The sequence below is a fragment of the Gracilinanus agilis genome, chromosome 1 (assembly GCF_016433145.1).
Source record: "Gracilinanus agilis isolate LMUSP501 chromosome 1, AgileGrace, whole genome shotgun sequence".
Lineage (NCBI taxonomy): Eukaryota > Metazoa > Chordata > Mammalia > Didelphimorphia > Didelphidae > Gracilinanus > Gracilinanus agilis.
The window spans coordinates 143367163-143388756 of record NC_058130.1 but is presented as its reverse complement, the minus strand read 5'-3'; the positions used below and the strand labels follow the sequence as shown (position 1 = coordinate 143388756).

The following is a 21594-nucleotide window of genomic DNA, read 5'->3' as shown; positions in this document are numbered from 1 at the left end:
CTTGTTTGATTATAAATTCTTCCCTTGTCCATAGATCTGACAGGTAAACTATTTCATGCTCCCCTAATTTACTTACGGTATTACCCTTTTTGTCTAAATCATATGCTCACTTTGACTTTATCGTGGTATAGGGTTTAAGATATTAGTTTAGAAGTAGTTTATGTTATACTGTTTTCTAGTTTTCCCAGCAGTTTTTTTTCAGATAGTGAGTTTTTATCCCCCAAAGCTAGAATGTCTGGGTTTATCAAACACTAGATTGCTGAGGTCATTTACCCCAATATATTTCATTGATCCACCATTCTATTTCTTAGCCAGTACCAGATTGTTTTGATGATTATTGCTTTATAGTACAGTTTGGATCTAGTACTGCTAGATTACCATCCTTCACATTTTTTTTCATTAATTCCCTTGATATTTTTGATCTTTTGCCCTTCCAGATGAATTTTGTTATTTTTTTCTAGTTCTATAAAATAGTTTTTTGTTCTTTTGATTGGTAAGACCTGGAATAAGTAAATTATTTTATGTAGAATTATCATTTTTATTATATTAGCTTGGCCTACCATGAGCAATTAATGTTTTTCCGATTATTTAGCTCTACCTTTATTTGGAAAAGTGTTTTGTAAAGGTATTCATAAAATTCCTGTGTTTGTCTTGGCAAATAGATTCCCAAGTATTTTATATTGTCTAGAGTGATTTTAAATGGAATTTTTCTATCTTTTTCTACTGGAATTTGTGGGTAATATCCTCCTCCTTTTTTGCAGCTGTCTTGTGCAAAGTCAGCTATGGAGGATTTCAACTTGGAACAGTGATAATTCCTCAAGTCTCAGATTATGGGATCTGCCATATTCTCCTATTCTATGAGAATGATTCTTAGTGGGGGGAAAAATAAGCAAGCAAGTCTAAAACCATCTCTTTCAACATTTTCCTACTTAGTCCTTTGAGGATAAAAAAACCTATCTGGAAAGTAACTTTGAGTCACAGTGCTTAAGATAGTGGTGCCATTAGTTCCTGGTGATTTTCTAGTTGACTTTATTAGTGTGATTCTGAAGTCCAGAGTAAAGTCATTTGAGTGACCAATGTAGACCCTACAGTGAACTGCATTCGTTATTTATGGGCCTGGAAGAAATGCTTTTCACTTAAAAAATTTTTTTTAAAATTCTTTAAGACATTTTTATTGTTATAAAAACAAGATAGGAACAGTTGCTGGTTGACTTACAGAATTTCCTCTCTCAGGCAAATAGGCCTTGATTATAAGCAATTTCCTACTGATATTGATATAAAAAAGAAAGAAAGGGCACTGAGGATAGATCATAAACTGATCCAAAAGACAAGAAAAAAACATTCCATCCAAAGAGATAGAGACAGAGTATGCAGTTTTCAGATGTGTTTTTTTAATTTAAATTTATTTATTTATTTAGAATATTTTTCCATGGTTACAGGATTCATATTCTTTCTCTCCCCTCTTCCTTCCCCCCTCCCAGAGCTGACAATCAATTCCGCTGGGTTATATATGTTTCATTGCTCAAAACCTATTTCTATGTTATTTATATTTGCAATAGAGTGATCTTTTAATGCCAAAACCCCAATCATATCCTCTTTTTCTTAACTATTTCATCAGGATCTCAATTCATTCCAGTCTCGAACTGAACTAATAGAATGATCCAGGTTGGGTGAATATAATGTGTAACTTGGCTACCCAGGGGCACCACTTTTCAGCCTTATCAAAAGATAGATGGAGAGTACATTGGATGGGAACTTTGCCCATCAGTGGCAGTCTCCCTTACTGCTCACCAGATGGTGCTCCAACCTCACAAGAGTAATCTAGTCTCTCTTCCATTGGTCTTTTTTCGTTCTTGTGAGTGGCTGTAGTGTTACCAGTTTATATTTCATATACTACATCTATGTGTATATATATATATATATACACACACATATATACACACACACACACACAACTATGTATACATGTACATACATAAATAACAAAATATATCATTATACATATAAACCAAAATCACATTCTCCCTCCAAGACATTCAATAATTTTCTTTAGTTGAGTGGGTACTTTTATAGCAACCTAGCAGGGAAAATATATGAAGGAGGAATATTCACATTTTTAGGGTAAGTTACAACTTTAGATTAGATTTCAGTGTTGGTCTCTTCAGAAACCACACAGGATTGCTTCACTATTCTTTATTTGACTGTTCATCTTCACTTCAGTTCATCCTTATCCTTCAGCTAAGAAAATCTTCATTGCTACTCAAACATAGTTTTTTTCCAGCTTTTTAAATTAGTACTCTTTTAAAATTTTTTATTTAATTAATTCAGAATATTTTTTTCATTTTTATTTAATTATTCTTTTTTCATTTTTATTTAATTAATTACTTTAGAATATTTTTTTTCATGGTTACATGATTCATGATTTTCCCCACCCCTCTTCTGTCCCCCATCCTGGAACCAACGAGCAATTCCACTGGGTTTTACGTGTATCATTGTTCAAAATCGATTTCCATGTTATTCATGTTTGCAAAAGAATGATTATTTAAAGTCAACATCCCCAATCATATCCCCATCGAACCATATGATATGTTTTCCTTCTGCATTTCTACACCCACAGTTCTCTCTGGATGTAGATAGTATTCTTTCTCATAAGTCCCTCAGAATTGTCCTGGATCATTGCATTGCTGCTAGTAGAGAAGTTCATTACGTTCGATTGTGCCATAATGTCTCTGTGTACAATGTTCTCCTGGTTCTGCTCCTTTTGCTCTGCAGCAATTCCTGGAGGTCATTCCAGTTCACATGGAATTCATTCAGCTCATCATTCCTTTCAGCACAATAGTATTCCATCACCAACAGATACCACAATTTGTTCAGCCATTCCCCAATTGAAGCATCCCCTCATTTTCCAATTTTTTGCCACCACAGAGTGTGGCTATGAATCTTTTTGTGCGAGTCTTTTTCCTTATTATCTCTTTGGAGTACAAACCCAACAGTGGAATGGCTGGACCAAAGGGCAGGTATTCTTTTAAAGCCCTTTGTACATAATTCCAAATTGCCTTCCAGAATGGCTGGATCTATTCACAACTCCACCAGCAGTGCATTAGTGCATTTTGCCACATTCCCTCCAATATTTATTACTTTCCTTTGTTGTCATATTGGCTAGTCTCCTAGGTGTGAAATGGCACCTCAGAGTTTTGATTTGCATTTCTATAATTATAAGAGATTTAGAACACTTTTTCATGTGCTTATTGATAGTTTTGATTTCTTTATCTGAAAATTGCCTATCGATGTCCCTTGGCCATTTATCAATTGGGGAATGGCTTGATTTTTTTGTACAATTGACTTAGCTCCTTATAAATTTGAGAAATGAGACCTTTGTCAGAGGTTTTTGTTATAAAGATTTTTTCTCAATTTGTTGCTTCCCTTCTAATTTTGGTTGCATGGGTTTTGTTTGTACAAACCCTTTTTATTTTAATGTAATCAAAAGTATTCATTTTATATTTTGTATTATTCTCTATCTCTTGCTTGGTCTTAAATTCTTTTCTTACCCATAGATCTGACAGGTAAACTATTCTTTGTTCACCTATTTTACTTATAATTTCCTTCTTTATATATATAAGTCATTTACCCATTCTGAATTTTTCTTGGTAAAGGGAGCCATTACTCTTAGAAAGGAGTTTAGAAAGTATTCACTTTTAATGTGAAGAGCAGTTATCTTTGAGCCCAACAACTGCCAAAGTCAACAACCCGGCTCTCTGAACTAGACAGACCAGTCCAGGAAGTTATTCACTCATCTAATTGCTGTACTCGCCAATCAGAACAGAGCTCATAGGACCACAGTTTCAAGTCCTCTTTTTGTCCATAATCCAGCTCACTAGGATACCAAAACAGCTACAAATTCCCTTCTGCTTTTCCTTCTTTCATCATAAAGCATGTCTAATAAGCAAATTAGGGGAAGTATACAACATGTTTCCCTCAAAACTGTGCTCTTTCACATTCACATTTCTCTGGCTTTTCATAAACAAAAGGACATTCTCTGCCTTTTTATAACATTTAATTGTTCCAATATAAATAAGGTATCACTCCAATGAGAGAGAGAGAGAGAGGGATAGAGAGAGAGAGAGAGAGAGAGAGAGAGAGAGAGAGAGAGAGAGAGAGAGAGAGAGAGAGAGAGAGAGACTGGACTTCAAATATATACCACAGACCATTTTCTCCCCAAAACTGCTCAAAATCCCATCTAAAAGATTTTTCTTTATATATGTATTTTAGTAGCTTACATTAAAACAAAGATCTTTTTCAACTCCAATTAGATATCAAAATGCTAATCCAATAACAGTGACAATATCTTATATTTTTGATAATGTTTCTGGTTCTTCTGCCCTTCCTTAAATTGTGTGGTCTTGTGACAGGAAAAAAAGGATATGCTTTAGGTGCTGTAGAGATTCTGATGCCTCCATATAATGTCTTCAATATTGCTTTTCTGGGGGAGACAGCTCCTCTGGGCCTTCTGGGCTGGTTCATAGGTTTGTAAATCTAGGACTAAAGAGGACCTCCGAGACTATCTAGTCCAAAATTATTCTTTTACCTGTGAAGAAAGTGAGGCCCAAGGAAAAATGGGGAAAGTCATTCAGGGTTTTCCTTCCAAGAGGCTAGAGTTGTACTCTATAAACTATACATATGCATACCCCTAGAATTCTACAGACCAGAGATGGGAATAGGTACATGGGAAGTAGAACTAACTATAAAAAAGAGAATTCAAAATGGGCAGGATTAAGGTAGCTCAAACCATGGCTATGGTGAAGTCACTTAGGTTAAGAACTCATGTTCTGGATCATATTTCTAAATATTTATTGAACTTAAGGGGCAGCCGAGATAGGGGTAGGTGCTAGCCTGAGAATGCTAGAAGTGGGGGAGGAGAGGAGACTTCTCAAAGGTTGTCGAAATGACACATGGTATCCCAATCATATATTTCACCCCCAGAACTGGTTAATTATTCAATCATAATCCAATCTGGTATTCACTATAAATAGAAGAAAATAGGCAAATGAGCCAGATATGGGGGCATCAGACTCCTCCAAAACTACTACAAGTATCTCTACACACTCTTACAACTACATCAACTGTCACAGAATCTTGTCCATAGGAGAGAAGGCAGCTGGTGGCACAGTGGTTAGAATGCTGGTACTGGAGTTGGGAAGATCTGAATTAAAATCTAACCTCAGATTATAATTTGCTGGGTGACCTTGGGCAAGTTACTTAGCCTCTATTTGAGGATAATAATAGCACCTACTTTCCAGGGTCATTGTGAAGATCAAATAAGGTAGTATTTGTAAAGTGCTTACTTAGAACAGGAGCTAGCACATGGCAGGCACTATATAATTCCTAGCTATTATTATTGAATATTATTTTAATAGAAATTGAATATTATTATTATAGAAGAGGACTCATAATATGTTTGTAAAAAAGGTCACAAATTGCTATTATTGTTCCCATTTGCATTGGGTTTCACAGTTTAGAAAACATTTTCCTTGCAACTCTATGAAATAACTCAGTGTAAAGTTATTGTCCCCACTTAACAGATGAGGAAACTAAGGTGGGGTGGGGTGAGGTGGTTAGAAAAATTTAATCATGGCCCAGTGGAAAGTTTATATAAATATATACAAATAAATAACATAAACCTTTACCTTCTGTCTTAGAATTAATACTGTATATTGGTTTCACGACAGAAGGGTGGTAAGGGCTAGGCAAGCAGGGTTAAGTGACTTGTCCAAGGTCACATGGCTTAGAAGTATCTGGGGCTAGATTTGTACCCAGTACCTCTCATCTCTAAGGTTGGCTCTCAATCCACTGAGCCACCTAGTTGCCCCCTAGAAAGTTAATATTAATCTCTATGTCCCCCCCCTTTTTTTTTTAAATAAACCCTTATACTTCGGTGTATTGTCTCATAGGTGGAAGATTGGTAAGGGTGGGCAATGGGGGTCAAGTGACTTGCCCAAGGTCACACAGCTGGGAAGTGGCTGAGGCCGGGTTTGAACCTAGGACCTCCTGTCTCTAGGCCTGACTCTCTATGCCCCTTTTTTAAAAAAAAAATCCTTACCTTCTGTCTTAGAATCAATACTGTGTATTGGTTCCAAGGTAGAAGAGTAGTAAAGGATAGGCAATGGGGGTTAAGTGACTTGCCCAGGGTCACACATCTGGGAAGTGTCTGTGGTCGGATTTGAACCCAGGATCACCCATCTCAAGGCCTGGCTCTCAAGCCACTGAGTTACCCAGTTGCCCCCAAACTTTTGATTCTAAAGCAAAAAAATCTTAGGAGTGAATCTCTTAACTGCATTTCCCCGAGGTCATGCATGGAATCCTCTTGTCCTGACTGAGGTCCAAGTCCTCCAATCAGAGGAATTTGGGAAGGGGACACCGTGAAGACCATAAACTGGCAGAGTGGATAGAAGTCACTCTCTTTTCCTGGAATCACCAACTTAGTCTTGGTCTGTCTCTGGGCTGGCTCAGCCTGCTCACAGAGGAGGTGACTGAAAGAACTATTGAGGCACATGTGGCTTGTACTTCTCTCTTTCTTTCTCTGGTTCACTTTTTGTTATTGAATAAATAATCATGAAATTAAGAGAGACTCCAGAGAATTTTAATCATCACAACCTCACAGCTCTAGTAAGTGTCAGAATCAGGTTTCCTTACTCTATCTGCAGTGCTCTAATATCCAAAGTTTGGAAAGTATCTAAGTGTTCTCTAGATTTGAGCTCAGACCTTCCATGGCCTTGTGGTCCCATAGGAAGCAAACAAAGAAGTACCATTTCTTGATCTTCCTCAATTCCCTCTTCCCCAGCCAACACTCCCTCTTTCCCCTGTTTGGGGGAAAAGCCTCCATCAGAGTGAGAATCTCTATTGTTACCACATCTGACCCCGTGGACCACCCCCTTCCCTCCTTAATTTCCAAGCAAGGAAGACAGTTCACAACAAGGGACAGCTTTTGCAGAAATTTTATTGGCTGATTAAATTCCTAAATTCCCCTCTGTCACAGACTTGACTCTTCTTTCCTCCCTTCACTCACTTGAGCAGCTTCTCAAGGAGTCATTATCTTGGTCCTAAGTACCTTCTCCCCACCCAAATCCCAGCCTTCCTGGTCCTGGAATATATAACCTTAAAAAACAAATGGTGACTACGACTTTAGGTCTTTTCTTAGAAGGGGCAGATGGTTTGGTATAGAGAATTGTAGTTATAGGATGGATGCTAAGCAAGAGGACCATGAAATGTAAGGGCAGGCCCTGCTTAACCAGATGGAGAAGTAGCATTCGGACTTGAGGTTTCTTCAGTAGATAACTCAGCTGCATAACATCCGGCATCCTCTGTGGGGGTTGTGCTTGGAGGTTCAGTAGGCGTGCTTGGAGGTTTAGTAAGTATGCTTGGAGGGGCAGTAGGCGAGTACTTCCAAAGAAGTCCTATGCCGGTCATACATAAACCATTATACTGACCATATACGGCACTGACCGTCATCCCTTCTTTAGGGGGGTAGGCAAATCTCTGAGTGCCGGTGATCTTCCCAAATATAAACTTCCTACCCTTGCTGGTTTCAATCTCGAGACAGAGGAGGCATAACCGGAAACAAACCCTTATGCTTTTTATTTTTTCATCTTCCCAGAGTGTCATTTCTTCACGATTGCCTCCTGGGGCTCCACGTTTGGTACTCCATTGATTATTTATTTTTATCTCTATCCTGGAAGAGAAGGAAAGTTTAAAAATTCTATTGAAATCCAGAATTATCTCCCTAAAATTTTGTCTCTAGATACTATCACTAGAAAAATAAATAATTAATAGCTTAATCAATACTTGGAGTGTGATTCTTAGAACTAAAAAAAAATGGAACAGTGTGATTTATAATAAAAATTAATTTCAGACAAAAGTCTGTATATGCAACTGGACTAAGAATGTAGTTGCAAGAAAATACCTGAATTATAACTTAAAGTGTATATTTCATTAGAGTAATTTTAAATGTTGTCATATTAATCATAAGTAAGTTACTATGTTAATCATAAATGTATCAATCTACTCGACAATACAATCTGGGCAAACTAGCTCATAAAAGGGAGCAGAAAGTCACTCAGAGGTCTCAGGGGTACCTGGAGCTCTGAAGGAAGCCCCAGGGCCCCTCAGGGGCTCTGAATGAGCTCCAGAAATAGTTTTGGGGATCTCTTGGAGACTTCTTGTGGTTGGGGATGGGGGAAGGGTTGGGGACAGACAGGAAATGATAAAAAACTATATAACTATTAAAAACTATAAAAATGTGTGTGTTTCACAAAATGAGAATTCAGGTTTTGAACTGAGAGGAAATCTGCAGATCTCTGGCCCTCTGACTTTTCTCTGTCACAATAAAGCCAGATCTTTACTCAGAAAAGTCTCCGAAAGGTCTCCCAGTATCTTATTTTTACAATGTAGAGTCACTTCTCCAAACTGGATGATAAATTAAGGGAGAGAAGTTAAGGAGAGAAAAAGTGGGAGAGAACTCTAACAATTAGGGTGATGGAGGTAACACCTGAGAGAGCCTTGAAGGAAGATAAAGATTCTAAGGGGCAGTGATGAGGAGGTACAGAATTCCAGGCATAAGGAATGGTTTATTTTGAAGGCACAAAGTTAATGAAATAATGATGATATAGAATCCCTTCTGGACTTCCTCTGTAGAAAACTCTAAAGGCTCAGTTCATTAGCAAAGGCTAAAGATATTTCTCTCCTGTATCTGCTAAATCCTATGATTTGCAAAATGAAAGGGCTGGACTGGATGATCTCAAAGCTCCTATCTTATTTCATTCATTCATTCACTCCTTCTTGGCTTGGGGAAGGAGGGTAGGAAATGGAAAAGGAGAAGAGGGAAAGTGAGATTCTTGTAAATAAGGCAAAGAATGAGTGGCTATCTGTGTATGAATAGGGAGTCTGCCCAACCAGTCTAGCCAATGCCAGTAAGAGGAAGTGTGATTTCAGACCCCCTAAGGGTATGGTCCCTACGCTTGAGGTTCTCTAAAGCTTAGGCTACTGAGGGCCCTGGAAAATGGGGAGGGTGGTGTGTCTTCAAGCCTGCTTCTCCCCATGCATGTGCTCTCCCACCTAGGCAACCCTAATGTTAAAAACTTTCTCACATGTCACCTGTGAGCAACCCCAAGCTTAGCTCTAGAGTTTGTGTCTTATGTCATTATGCCCATGTTGATTGGCAGTGGTTCTTTCTATGTGCAAAGTCCAGCATAGAATCTTATTCAGTTAGGACCTTGGAATCGTAGAATCTCAGAGTTCAAGGAGACCATAGAAACATTGAATGTTAATGTTGAGCAGGATCTTGGAACATAAAATATTGGAACAGACTCCTAGAATATCAGAGTTAGAAGAAACCTTGGAAATTATCTAATACAATCCCATCATTAACCTGATGAGGAAACCAAAGTTTAGAGAGGGTATGACTTCTTCAAGGTTACACAAAACGGTAGTGGGGCCTCTGAGGCTCCTATGACGGAGTTCTGGCTTCCTGACTCTGTGCAGTATTCATTGTCCTTACAAAGTTTGTTTACAGAAGTTGCCATTGTTGAGGGAAAGTTGAGGGGGACTATGGACAAGGAGTGGAGGCTGGAGCCGAAGGTCTTTGTGGTGAAGAAACAAATTTACAGCTGCTGGGCAAGCTAGGTTGGGTACAAGAGAACTGTGAATTCCATCGGTTCCACTTACGATTTCATGAGGCCCGCTGATCCAGTCCTTACTGCCAAGCCTTTCACGACATCGTTAGGGTTATCTCCACCGAGGAAGAAAAAGATGCCTTTAGCAGTGCCAATGATATCACCAGACATTGCTTCTAGAAAGGACAGAAAGAAGAGAAGCATTATTGACATGTATGGCATGTGGAGGAGGATTAGGAGTTTAGAGATCAGAGAAAACTCCAAATGATCGTTGCTATAATTCATCTGGCTGGACCTGGGATGGGTCTTCTCTGACACCCAATTTTCTGATTTGAAAAATAAGGATAACTCTTTAGGCCTACAGTAAAGATCAAATTCTATTTAGTTCAATTTGTGAAATGCCTACTATGTGCCTGGCACTTGTTTAAGCACTGGTTATACAAGCAATAAAATAGTTCATGCCTTCAGGGAACTTAAATTCTACTGTTGGTAGGAGTAAGGCTGAGGTGTAGGAATGTACAACAGGTACACTCGTGTACACCAAGCAGTAAAAGTGGGAGAGAAGTCTAACAATTAGGGCAATGGAGGTAACACCTGAGAGAGCCTTGAAGGAAGATAAAGATTCTAAGGGGCAGTGATGAGGAGGTACAGAATTCCAGGCATAAGGAATGGTTTGTTTTGAAGGCACAAAGTTAATGAAATAATGATGATATAGAATCCCTTTTTCCCACAAATACACACAGAATCCATGAAGGAAGAGCAAGCATGAATAAAGTGTAAGGATGGTATGAAGGATCTCTATAGGGAGCACAAGTGGCCAAGACAATTTATAGCTCAGCAACTATAAGCAGCTCCTATGAAGCAAGTTATTTGATGAAATTCTAAAGGAGTCAAGATGCTCATATTCTACTCTTAACATATCACAAGATCTTAGATTTAGAGCTAGAAGAGAGATTAGATAATAATAATATTAATAATATTAATAGTTGGGGACACATGAGATGGAGAACTAGACATTTTTGTTGCTCCTTGGAACCTCTCAGACCTCTCCAGAACAGAAATTATGCAACAAAAATGAAGCAACTTCAACTGTCTTTGTGCTCTAGGATCCCCCAGAGTCCAAAAGAAAGTTAAAAAATCCCACGTCTATGAATTGATGCTCACTAAGTGTTAGCTCATTCAGTATTCCTTCCCCACTCTCCATGCTACCAGCAGTGAGGCTACAACTAGTAGATCCAAAGACTTGAAGGCTTGCAACAAAGCCTGGCCCCACATTCCATATCGCCTCTGTCTTCCTAGTGCTGTGGAGTTCCTGGCTCCAGACTGCAGAAGTTTGTTGGGACTATAGTGGGCAGCTAGTCCTCCAGGAGCAAAAACCTGCTAGGGGGTACAACTTTGTAGGACCAGCACCGAAAAACTCTGAACTACTGGTTCCACAGGTGCCAGTGCCAAGGTGAAAGAACTGTCTGTGCTAGTCTAGAAAACTGAGAAACAGAGGGAGTAAGACAGTTAGGCAGCTATGCATCATCAATCCACCCCAGAGCAGGGGAAAAAAACCATAACATCTACCTGGGGCAAGTTCTGATTATCTAAAAATCATTTGGGACAGAAACTAGTGAACTGTGAATCACTCAGCATGGGAGGAAGCTGAGCCACTTTGAGATCCAGTCCCCAAGGGAAACACCATCAAAGGGGACAGAGTTAGAAAGTAAATTGGGGAAAATTAGGGGAAAAAATTATCAAAGATCTCAAGAAGAAGAAAACTTAAAGTCTTTGAACACAAGCAGGTAAATCAACAGGGAAAAAGTTAAAAACAAAAGGAAATATGATCACCACATCTAGTAACTGAGCCTGATGATGTAGAGGACCCCGTGGAATGTGAGGAGAATGTGGATCATCAACATGTTGTTCCTCGATTGTTCAAAAGAGAAATAAGAATTCTGAGAGCAGAATTTATGACCTGCATTGCAAAAATAATGAGCGGAATAGAAAATCTGGAAACTGCAATGGCAAGGCTCATCAGAGAAGTAAGAGAATACAATAGATTGACAATACAAATATACAGAGGTAAAGGACAATGTAGAAGAGAAGTAAAAACTGATAACATTTGTTGGCTTTATTTTAGCTATTCCCATTTCAGATTTTTCCAGAAGTTGAAACAAAAAACTCAATTGAGTAAATTGACTATGAGTCAGTCTTGCCTAGTTCTCAGAAATTGGAGGACTGAATTAGAAAGAGGACAATCAAATCTGAAGAACCAGATATCCACTCCCAGCCATTTCAGTCACTCTTCAAGACAGACGAAGATTATGAATCAGATTTACTTCTCTCTCAGGGACTGAGTTTAAAAAAAATTTATTAACCCTGAATCACTTGTAATTGCTTCTCAATCACCCAAGCACCTGGGATTAGGCTAATGAATCTTTCCCAAACATCAGTGACTATCCATTCTTTTCCAATTTTAAATGAACTCACATAATCAGACTGTTGCTTTTCTCTGTTCACCCTAAAAAAGTGTATATAGGACCACAAGTTCTGCAGTTCAGTGTAAATTCCCAGTAATTATATTACTGTTTGTCTTTCCTGAGATGTGGTCATCACAGGATGGTTTCCCTAAATGGTGTCTTGGATCATTTGTCTCCCTTGGATAATTTGTTCTGATTAAGAGATCTCTTCTTTAAAAATTTTTTTATCTTTGTTTTATTCCAATAATAAATTTATACTTAAGTTTTCCAAAGTTATATGATTCGTGTTGTCTCTTCCCCCTCTTCCCTCCTTCCTCCCGGAGTTGACAAACAATTTCACTGGGTTATACATGTATTTTCACTCAAAAAATTTCTATGTTATTCATTTTTGTAAGCAAATAGTCTTATAAAACCAAAACTCCAAATCACATATCCAAATAAACAAGTGATAAATCATGTTTTCATCTGCATTTCTATTCTAGCAGTTCTTTCTCTAGAGGTGGAGAGCATTTTTTTCCTAAGCCCTTCAGAATTGTCCTGGATCATTGTATTGCTGTTAGCAATACAATATTTTAGTTACTGTGTATAATGTTTTCCTGGTTCTGCTTTTTTTCACTCTTCATCTGTTCATGTAGGTATTTCCAGCTCTTTCTGGTATCTTATTCATCATTCCTTATAGCACAATTATATTCCACCACCATATTATACCACAATTTGTTCAGCCATTCCCCAATTGAGGGACATCCTTTTAGTCTCCAATTCTTTGCCACCACAAAAAGCACAGCTATAAATATTTTTGTACAAACAGGTCCTTTCCTATTTTTTTAAAATCTCTTTGGGATATAGACCTAGTAGTGGTATCCAGTAGTGGATCAAAACGTATGTATTGTAAAAGGTCTGTTCTAAAGATTACTCTTATAGTTATGATTATTTTCCAAGTTGCAAGATTTTTTAAAATGCTCATTATGCAAGCATAATATGGTGATTTCAAAGACAAGATGCATAGAAACAACCTAAGAATCATGTTTCCCAGAAAACACAATAGGACCAAAAAGCCCTCAATGTCATAATACAGGAAATAATACAAGGAAACCTCCCAGAATGTTTGAACATAGAAAATGAAATACCAGTGGAAAGAATTCACAGATCATCTCCAGAAACTTCTAGGCTACAGACTTCTAGTCATGGAGTGGTTAAATTTAACAATACAATTAAGAAATAATTCTTGCAAGTAATCTGGAAAAAGACTTTTAAAAACAAAGGGAAGGACATTTAAATTTATTCTACATCTGCCAGAAATGGGTGTAGGGTGGGAATGCCATATTGTGTTTCAAAGAGTAATGGAGCTCAGGAGGAAGCCCAGGGTGATCCATCCTGCAAGCCTCAATTTAACCATAAATGAAAAATAATGAATGTTCAATAATAAAGGAGAATTTGAAACATTTTAAAGGAAGAAAACCAGAACTTCAAAGATTATTTGTCTCTTGGACTCCTCAAATAGCAGAAATGCAAGAGTGAATAAATGTAAGTAGGCAAGAACAGAAGCAGCAATGGAAGGATAGCAGAAAAACAAGTGAGAAACTTCTTTCTAAATATAAGGAGGCAGAAAGGTGTTAGAACTGAAGGTTGTAGAATGTGTGAAGGCATAAATTAGTGGAGGTAGCAGTGAAGAGGTGGGTCTGGGCCATTCAGGATAGAACCAGGTCTCAACTTGCCTGCAGGTGAATCAATGATTTTTGTGGGTCTACATTACAACATGAGAGACACATGAAAAGGGAGGAAGGGGAGCAAGAGGATAGAGATGAATGTGTGATATGCCAGGGTCAAATCAAAGGCTAATAATGGGGGAAAGATGACCCCTGTGGTCTCAGAAAGAGAAGAGTCTACAGTGGAATAGGTGAAAAGGAAAGAAGGATTGTTAAGGTGGGGGAGGAAGAAGACCTGGCTTTGGTAGTGGAAAGGGATTCTATTGGTCAGTGCTTCTATTGGTGAAGTAAGATGGTCTGTGAAGGGAAATGGGGGTTATTGTGATGAGTATAACCTGGAGGATGTTGTGCATGAAAAATCAACTCATCCTATCTTGAGAGAGAGAGGAAGTTGGGACTCCTGTGAGCAACTGGCGCCTGGAGGAGGGAGGAGATTTTGAGACAAATGGGGAAAAAATTTGACCAAGGTTTAAATCAGAGTTGGGCTTCACAGTCAGAAATGTGATGGGTGACACCTTTGATAATTGTTATTGTTCTGAAAGTGAGACACAATGGAAAAGGGAATCTGTGGGACAAGTACTACAAGATAGAGGCAAATTGCCTAGAGAGGAGACCTTATGAAGGATACCTTGGCATTTTTTATTGCATAAAGAATAGAGAGAAAAGAGAAAGACCAGATAATTAGAGGGGGCATGAACCAAAGAATGAGGGTCTAGAGTAGACAGAAATGAGCAGAATGAAATAGCTTACCACTCCAGTATTTTTGCCAAGAAAACCCTAAATGGGGTCACAAAGAGTCAGACATGACTGAAAATGATTGAATAACAACAAAAATTTTAGAACATTGGCTTATATAGCCAGAAATCATCTTAGACATTACTGAGTCCCATTTCTTTATTTCTAGATGAACAAAATAAAGCTCAGGGAGGGCAGCTACTTGCATATGGTAGAAATAAAAAGCATTTGAATTGAACTGACTTGCTGAAAACCTAAGTCTCCCTGATTCATGTTCTAACAATCTTTCCTCTATACTGTCCCAGGACATTGTTTTTTTTAAATTTGTGTCATCTCTTGATCTATTATTTTTCTGGAATAGCTTTGAAAAAGTGTGATTTCCTATTCATGGTGTTGAGACATAATAACAGCCAATATTCATATAGTGCTCAAAGATGTGCAAATCATTTTTACAGATATTTTCTCATCTCATCCTTACAATAACCTGGGAAAGCAGGTGTTATTATTATCTCCATTTTACATATGAAGAAACTGAGGCTATTGGTGGTTAAGTGACCTGCCTAGGGTAACAGAGCCAGTTAGTGTCAGAAGAAGGCTTTAGGTCTTACTGATTCCAAGTCCAATGCTCTATCCACTGCATCATTACACATGCTTGCTTATTTTTGAGCAATGTTCTGAATTCTTGCGGGGGGTATCAGTGAAGGCAGCTGAGCTGGGTTTAGAGGGAAAGGTTTTTTAGCAGGAGGGGAGATGAGCATGGGGCAAGTCTGTTTCAGGCATGGAGTGTAGCCTGAGTAAATACATGGAGTCAAGAGTAGGCAGGATAAGATCAGCAAAGGCTAGTAACTCAGGGTGGAGAAGTCAAAATTTGTAGAGGAGAGACTTTTCTTTTTTTTTTTTTTAACCCTTAACTTCTGTGTATTGGCTCCTAGGTGGAAGAGTGGTAAGGGTGGGCAATGGGGGTTAAGTGACTTGCCCAGGGTCACACAGCTGGGAAGTGTCTGAGGCCAGATTTGAACCTAGGACCTCCCATCTCTAGGCCTGACTCTCAATTCACTGAGCTGCCCAGCTGCCCCAAGGAGAGACTTTTCAAGGGTGGTAAAATTGACTGAAGTCAGACCATAATGGCCTTGAACCCTGAGCTCTGAATGAGAAGTTGATATGTTTTTCTGGTTAGCAATGGGGTGAACATTTTTGATCAGTGCAAGGACATGGTTCAAACTGTGTATTAGTAGAGTTATTCTGCTAAGATGTGTAGGATGGACTGGAAATGGTGAGAAAATGGAGTTAGGGAGATTAGTCTGGTAGCTGTTGCCAACCAAGAGAAGTGATAAAGGGAGTAGAAGGGTTTGAAAGAAAGGGATAGATGCAGGAAACATTCCAGAACTATAATAGATTGGTCTTGACAGCTGATCTGCTATTGGGAATGAAAGAGAGGAAAGAGACTATGATGACCAAGCTTTCTAGTGCATCTCCACTTCCAGATAGTCCTTCAAAGGATAGTTCTGTTATGCTGCATGCATACAGAGAGATGAGATTCCTGATTGGGTGAAAGATTTCTGAGGAAGAGACAGAGAAAGAAAAGAGACTGATGGAGATAGGAGGCAAGATGGAAACTTTGAGAAGTGAACAGGTGGCCCCAAGAGCTGTAGGCCTATGGGCAGGAGCTGGCACCTCAAGGGGTCCCTCAATTCCCAGGGCCTGCTAAGAGTGAAATTTTGGGGTGAGATTTTTCTCTCCCTATTTGAACTGAGATTTCATCTCATTCTTGGGTCTCAGAGCTCCCCTTACTCTCATTTATTCTATCACTTAAACTAATTTGAATGGCTTTCCAGGTTTCCATTTTCTTGTGTGCTTTGAAGAATGGTTGCTTGCTGATGCGTGATTATATAAGACGTGTTTGGTGGGAGGGGAGTAAAGCTGACTGAGGTTAAGCGATTACCTTCTTGGTCTGAGGTGAAACTACTTCCCACTATCCCCACCTTTCCTGATCAGGGAAAGCAGTTTTTATCCTGAAACCCAGCAAAAGAATTGTACCCCTAAGATACAAACATCCTATGTGTGATCAATAGAATTCTAGTGCAAGGCCCTTCTGGAAGATAGGGAAACAAAGGAATGATTGCCCAGTTATGGCTGCTGGCCTATTTTCCATAAAGATAGGATTCTGAGTTTCCCTGAGGTATGGGTAGAGCATTCTAGATTTATCTGGAAATACCGGTTACAGTCAGGCCAAGTCTTATGTTACATAATCCACATTATTATACCACCATCTTAGGTGATTAGGACTTTAAAGCTTGGGATTTCTTTTTTTGAACCTCTATGACTTTCTCTTTTCCCCCACCAGATCCCATAAAAATCTCCAGTCCTCTAATGTTCAGAGGAAGTTTGTAAGGCCTGTGTAACAGGGTGAGTCAAAAGGAATCAGAGGCCTGAGGGAAGAGCATAGTTCTTTGAAAGCCTTCAGCAGGGGCTGTCCAACCTGGGCATCTGTGGCTCAAGTTTTCCTCAGACCCTATGTTGCGCTGTTTATGGGTAGAGGTGGGAAGGGGGATAATATAAGATGGCTTGATCAGAATCCAAGAGGAAAGGATTAAGACTTACCACAGAAACTGCCGGCTATTCCTCCCAAGAGGAAAAGAACCAGGAAAAGTGCCATGGTCTGGAAGAAGATACAAGAGCTTAAAAAAAACAAACCAAAAACCATAGGGCCATATGATTTACTTATTTTCTAAATTTCCTTTTTTATACTGAATTTAACCATCGACGAATACAAATATTTTCATATACAAGGAACAAAAAATGTATTGCCTGTCAAATCTTGAATTCAAATGTACCTTTTTCATATAGTTATTCTTAGAAGGGCTATAAAATTGTACAAGATAGTAACAAAATTATCCTGTTTCTTATCCTATGGGAAGTCTTTTTTTCTTTGTATTTAAGAATATTTTACTGAAGCTTTTATTTTTCTTTTCTGTCACTACTCATTGCTCTCCCTATTCCACCATCCCTGTGATGACCCACTCCTTACCACTGAAGCTCAAGCCCTCCTGTGTAACAGGTAGAATCAAGCAAAACAGATCAATAGATTAGCCCAGTCAAAAACGTGCATTTCATTCTGTGCCTGTATTTCAGCACTTCCCTGACAAGAGCTAGGAGGTATGTCAGAGGATTTAGTGCTGAAGGGGACCTTAGAAACCCAGAATTAAGCCAAAAAAGGGGAAGAGATTCGTCTAATGTCATACAGGGAGTAAGCAGCAGAGACCTAAGATTCCAATTGTGGTCCTCCAGGAATGAGGTCTAGTGGACCCAGCCTGGAGAGATAGCCAGAAAAGAAGGAAAAATATAGAGCAAAGAATACATAATGATCAAAGGTTTATAGATTTTGAGCTGGAAAGGGACCTTAGAGGCCATGAAGTCTAATCTGCTTTTTTTTACAGATGAAGAAATTGAGGGTGAGAAATTATATGACTTGCCCAGGGTATTGGCTAGTAACTGATCAAGGCAGGACCCATAGATCCTGGGCTCAGATTCTGGGGCCCATCTGCTTCCCCATCTCTTCCTTACCTGTTCTGAGCTGGGAGTGCTTTGCTTACCTCCATTCATACAGGTTATTTATACTCATCCCTTGTTTACTTAGATGCTCTATGATTTCTTTGTGCCAGCCCAGCCCAGTGCTGCTTCCTGATTAGTCCCCCAAAGCTTCCCCTTAGCCATGGTGTGACCTTTACACAAAGCTTACTGAAGTCAGCCAAGAAATATTCCTGGATGTGTAGTAATACTGATATCCGTGTTTTCCTTGTATAGGAGAGAGGGTATAGGAGCAACAAAGAATTGAGACCACTCCTTCTCTCCCTACCAAGAGGGATCACTATCCTGAATCTCAGTGGATGGTTTCTAGGCATTTTGGAGATGGTCTCAAGGCCCTGGAGTATAGGTAATAGAGATAGTCTGTTATAGTTGAAAGGACCCCCAATTTGGAATCAGGAGACAGGGCTCCAGTTCCTTAGGTGTTTGACCTTGTTTGACCACATCATTTCCCACTTTGGGAGTCTTAGTTTCTCATCTATATAATGAGCAAGTTAGAATAGATGATTTTTGAGGCCTTTTCTATCTCTAACAGCTTTAGTCAATGAATTTGAGGCCCATCGAACAATTCTGGATTGCAAGGGAAGAGGTGGTGAGACCCTTCAGGTCTACCCAGGCAGTCCTGCCTGAGTCACTTGCATTCAATTGTCCCCATCTCTGTCACCCTCTCTAAGCAATTCATTGTACCCTCTTCTCTTCTCTTCTCTTCTCTTCTCTTCTCTTCTCTTCTCTTCTCTTCTCTTCTCTTCCTTATCCTGACCCTGGTAAACAATGCTACTGTCTGTTGCCCAAAGTCTTGAATCTTAACTCAAGGAAATGAAACAAATGCAGCCAAGTCACGACTGCTTCCCCAAGAAAATTGTTTTTGGCTCTTCTGATAGATTTCTATCAAGCTCCTGGGGTGGAGCAGGATAGTAGGAGGACTAAGGGAAAATGTCTTGGAAAATCTTGATACAATGAACTTCTTTCTTTCCATTCCCATTCTTCCATCAAATTGAGGCAAAAGATGTCACACGCAAATTTACTGATGGACTAAATGTATCCTTGTGAAAATATCATTGGGCAGGAACTGTGTTTTTCATAAGCCTATTTCAGTAGTGTGTGAGGATTGTGGTGATGGTGGGGGCGGGAAGGGATTTGGGGAAAACAAAAAGTCCCCACAACCCCCTTCTTGTCTAACCATTTTCTCTGTTCTTCCTTCTCCCAACTATTAAGAAAGACCCCTTGTTCTTTGTTAACTTTTCTATGTCTTTGCACCCTAAAGCTATTCTTATCCACCCTACCACATACCCTGAAGTGACTTCTGGCATGTGGTCTAGCTGAAAGAATGTTGGTCAGGAAGTAAGCAAGACTAGGTTCTGGTCCGCAGCTTGGACAATGACACTGCTTCTCCCCTGTTTCTCTCTCTCTTTCTGTCTCTTACTCTCTCTCTCTCTTAATTTCTCTCTCTCTCATTGTCTTTCTCTCCTTTCTCTCTCTAGATCTCTCTCACTTTCTCCCATTTTAGAAATTCATGCTTTTGATGTGGGAGAAACATACCCAAGTTTGTAGCAGGATCTCACCCTAAGAATGGGAGATGCAAACTCTGTTCAATCCAGAAGTAAGCAAAGAATTTTATTTGAAGAAGAGGTTTAAGATGGTATAATAGCCTAATAGCTAGTAGAATAGTCTGGGGTTAGTCAGGTAGCCTTAGTGTTGACGTACAAGTCCAGGGGCTAGTAGAGTAACCTGTTTAGAGCTGATAGTACTGAGTAGCAGCTCCGTTATAGTGTGGCAGCTTTCATCTAGAAGTGAAACTTCCACACCCTGTGGATCAAGGTTGGTATATTTATTGGGGTCTGGTAGCTTAGCATCTCCATTTCCAAACTCAGGTGGAGGTATGTTTTGGGATTTGTCACCATAGGGAATAAGGAGCATGTACAGGTTCCATGTTCCTCCATTCTCCACCTTGTCATCATTTGTCAATGCTAGAGAGGTCTTGCTGCCTTTCTAGAATGAGAACATGGGGGTGGGGTTGGCGGAGTGAGAATGCAATACATTGGAGGACCCCTATAGGTAATTAATTATTTGTAAGAACAAGATAAGTAATTAATAAAACAGAGTAAGCACAAAGCTGATGCCCACTATAGCATGCTATGATCCAGTACACACAGCCGGTAAGTGAACAATCTATAATTCATTCTTGACTAATGCCGAAACTACAGATTTTGAAGCTGATATTTAAGCAGTGCTAACTTGAGAAATGCAAGATATCAGAGTATGAGGGTCCCATCCTGTTACTACTTCTTACTGCCCATTGTCAATAATTTTTTGGGGGGATCATTGTATGTTCTATGATCTTGGGCAAGCCATTTAACCTCTGAAGGCTTTAGTTCATTATCACTATTTGGTTCACAAGGAAAGGGTTGATTTCTAAAGGCTTTCTAAACCCTTAGTCCATATCTTGCTCAACCTCTTCAACATTTATGACTCAGTAGAAATAGGGCTGGTTTCTGAGTCAGCAGAGAACTGCTTTCAAATCTCCTCCCCTTACCCCCAATGCAACTTTTAAGCTATATCACCTTCAGCAAGTTATTTAACTTTTTTTTTTGAGCCTCAGGTTCTCCTCTTTGAAATGGAGATAGTATGATCTTGTGGGAATGTTGTGAAGTGTAAAAAGGGCTTTGCAAATTTTAAAGGACTATATATATGTCATGTATGATTATTGTCTTACTCCTTCCTTCTGCCTACTCTGTCTTTACTTGAATTCTAAGACTTTGTTCTCCCCTGGTTCTTATTAGGGAGCTGACATGGTACAGTAGAAAGAGACTTGTTTCTGAAGTAAGAAGATCTAGGTTCGAATCTTGCCTTTGATGCTTATTATGTATGTAACCTTAGGCAAATCACTTAACCTCCCTGGCCTCAATTTCCCCATCTATAAAATATACTAGATGCCCTTTAAGATCCCTACAAACCCTAGGTATATGATTTGTTCATTTCTTCTTACCTTTTAAAAAAAATATTATATTTTATCTCAGAATTGATACTAAGTGTCATTTCTAAGCAGAAGATCAGAAAGGACTAGGCAATTGGGATTAAGTGGCTTGCCCAGGATCACAAAGCTAAGAAATGTCTGAGGCTAGATTTGAACCCTGATCTTTCCGGGTTTATCTCTAGAGCTGGTCCTCTATCCATTATGAAAAAAAGTAATTAATGAATTGATTATTGATTATAAACTGATTAGATACTCTGCTTATTGTGCTTACAAAGTATCTTCAGTTTATATAATTGAAGTGAAGCTCGTAAGTGAACTTCTCTTCAGGGTCAGGCGCAAGGATACTAAGGAGACTCTTGTTATATAAAAATAAACTATTTATTGAGAATATAAAGATTAAAAAAAAGAATTTATAACTCTAAGGGATTCTAACACCACCCAAATAAAACTTCCTGTTTCCTCAA

The 21594-nt window shown here is 39.0% G+C and overlaps 1 protein-coding gene across 1 annotated transcript; it reads right to left on the bottom strand.

Annotated features, from left to right (window-relative positions):
• Nucleotides 1–7281: 7281 nt before the first annotated feature.
• Nucleotides 7282–20073, bottom strand: ZG16B (zymogen granule protein 16B). Its single transcript, XM_044677735.1, has 4 exons — nt 19885–20073; nt 17173–17230; nt 9718–9841; nt 7282–7726 (listed from the first exon to the last, which is right to left on the bottom strand). Exons 1-4 carry the CDS (start codon nt 20071–20073, stop codon nt 7282–7284), a joined length of 816 nt encoding a protein of 271 aa, XP_044533670.1.
• Between the last annotated feature and the right edge of the window lie 1521 nt (nt 20074–21594).

Bases quoted from the DNA above. Each gene is read 5' to 3' on its own strand.
- ZG16B (XM_044677735.1), bottom strand. From the start codon at position 20,073: ATGCTCCTTATTCCCTATGGTGACAAATCCCAAAACATACCTCCACCT. The intron at 9,842-17,172 runs GTAAGTCTTAAT...TGTCCTTTCTAG, and splicing joins AATAGCCGGCAGTTTCTGTG to AAGCAATGTCTGGTGATATC. The intron at 7,727-9,717 runs GTAAGTGGAACC...CTTCTCTTCCAG, and splicing joins TCAGCGGGCCTCATGAAATC to GATAGAGATAAAAATAAATA.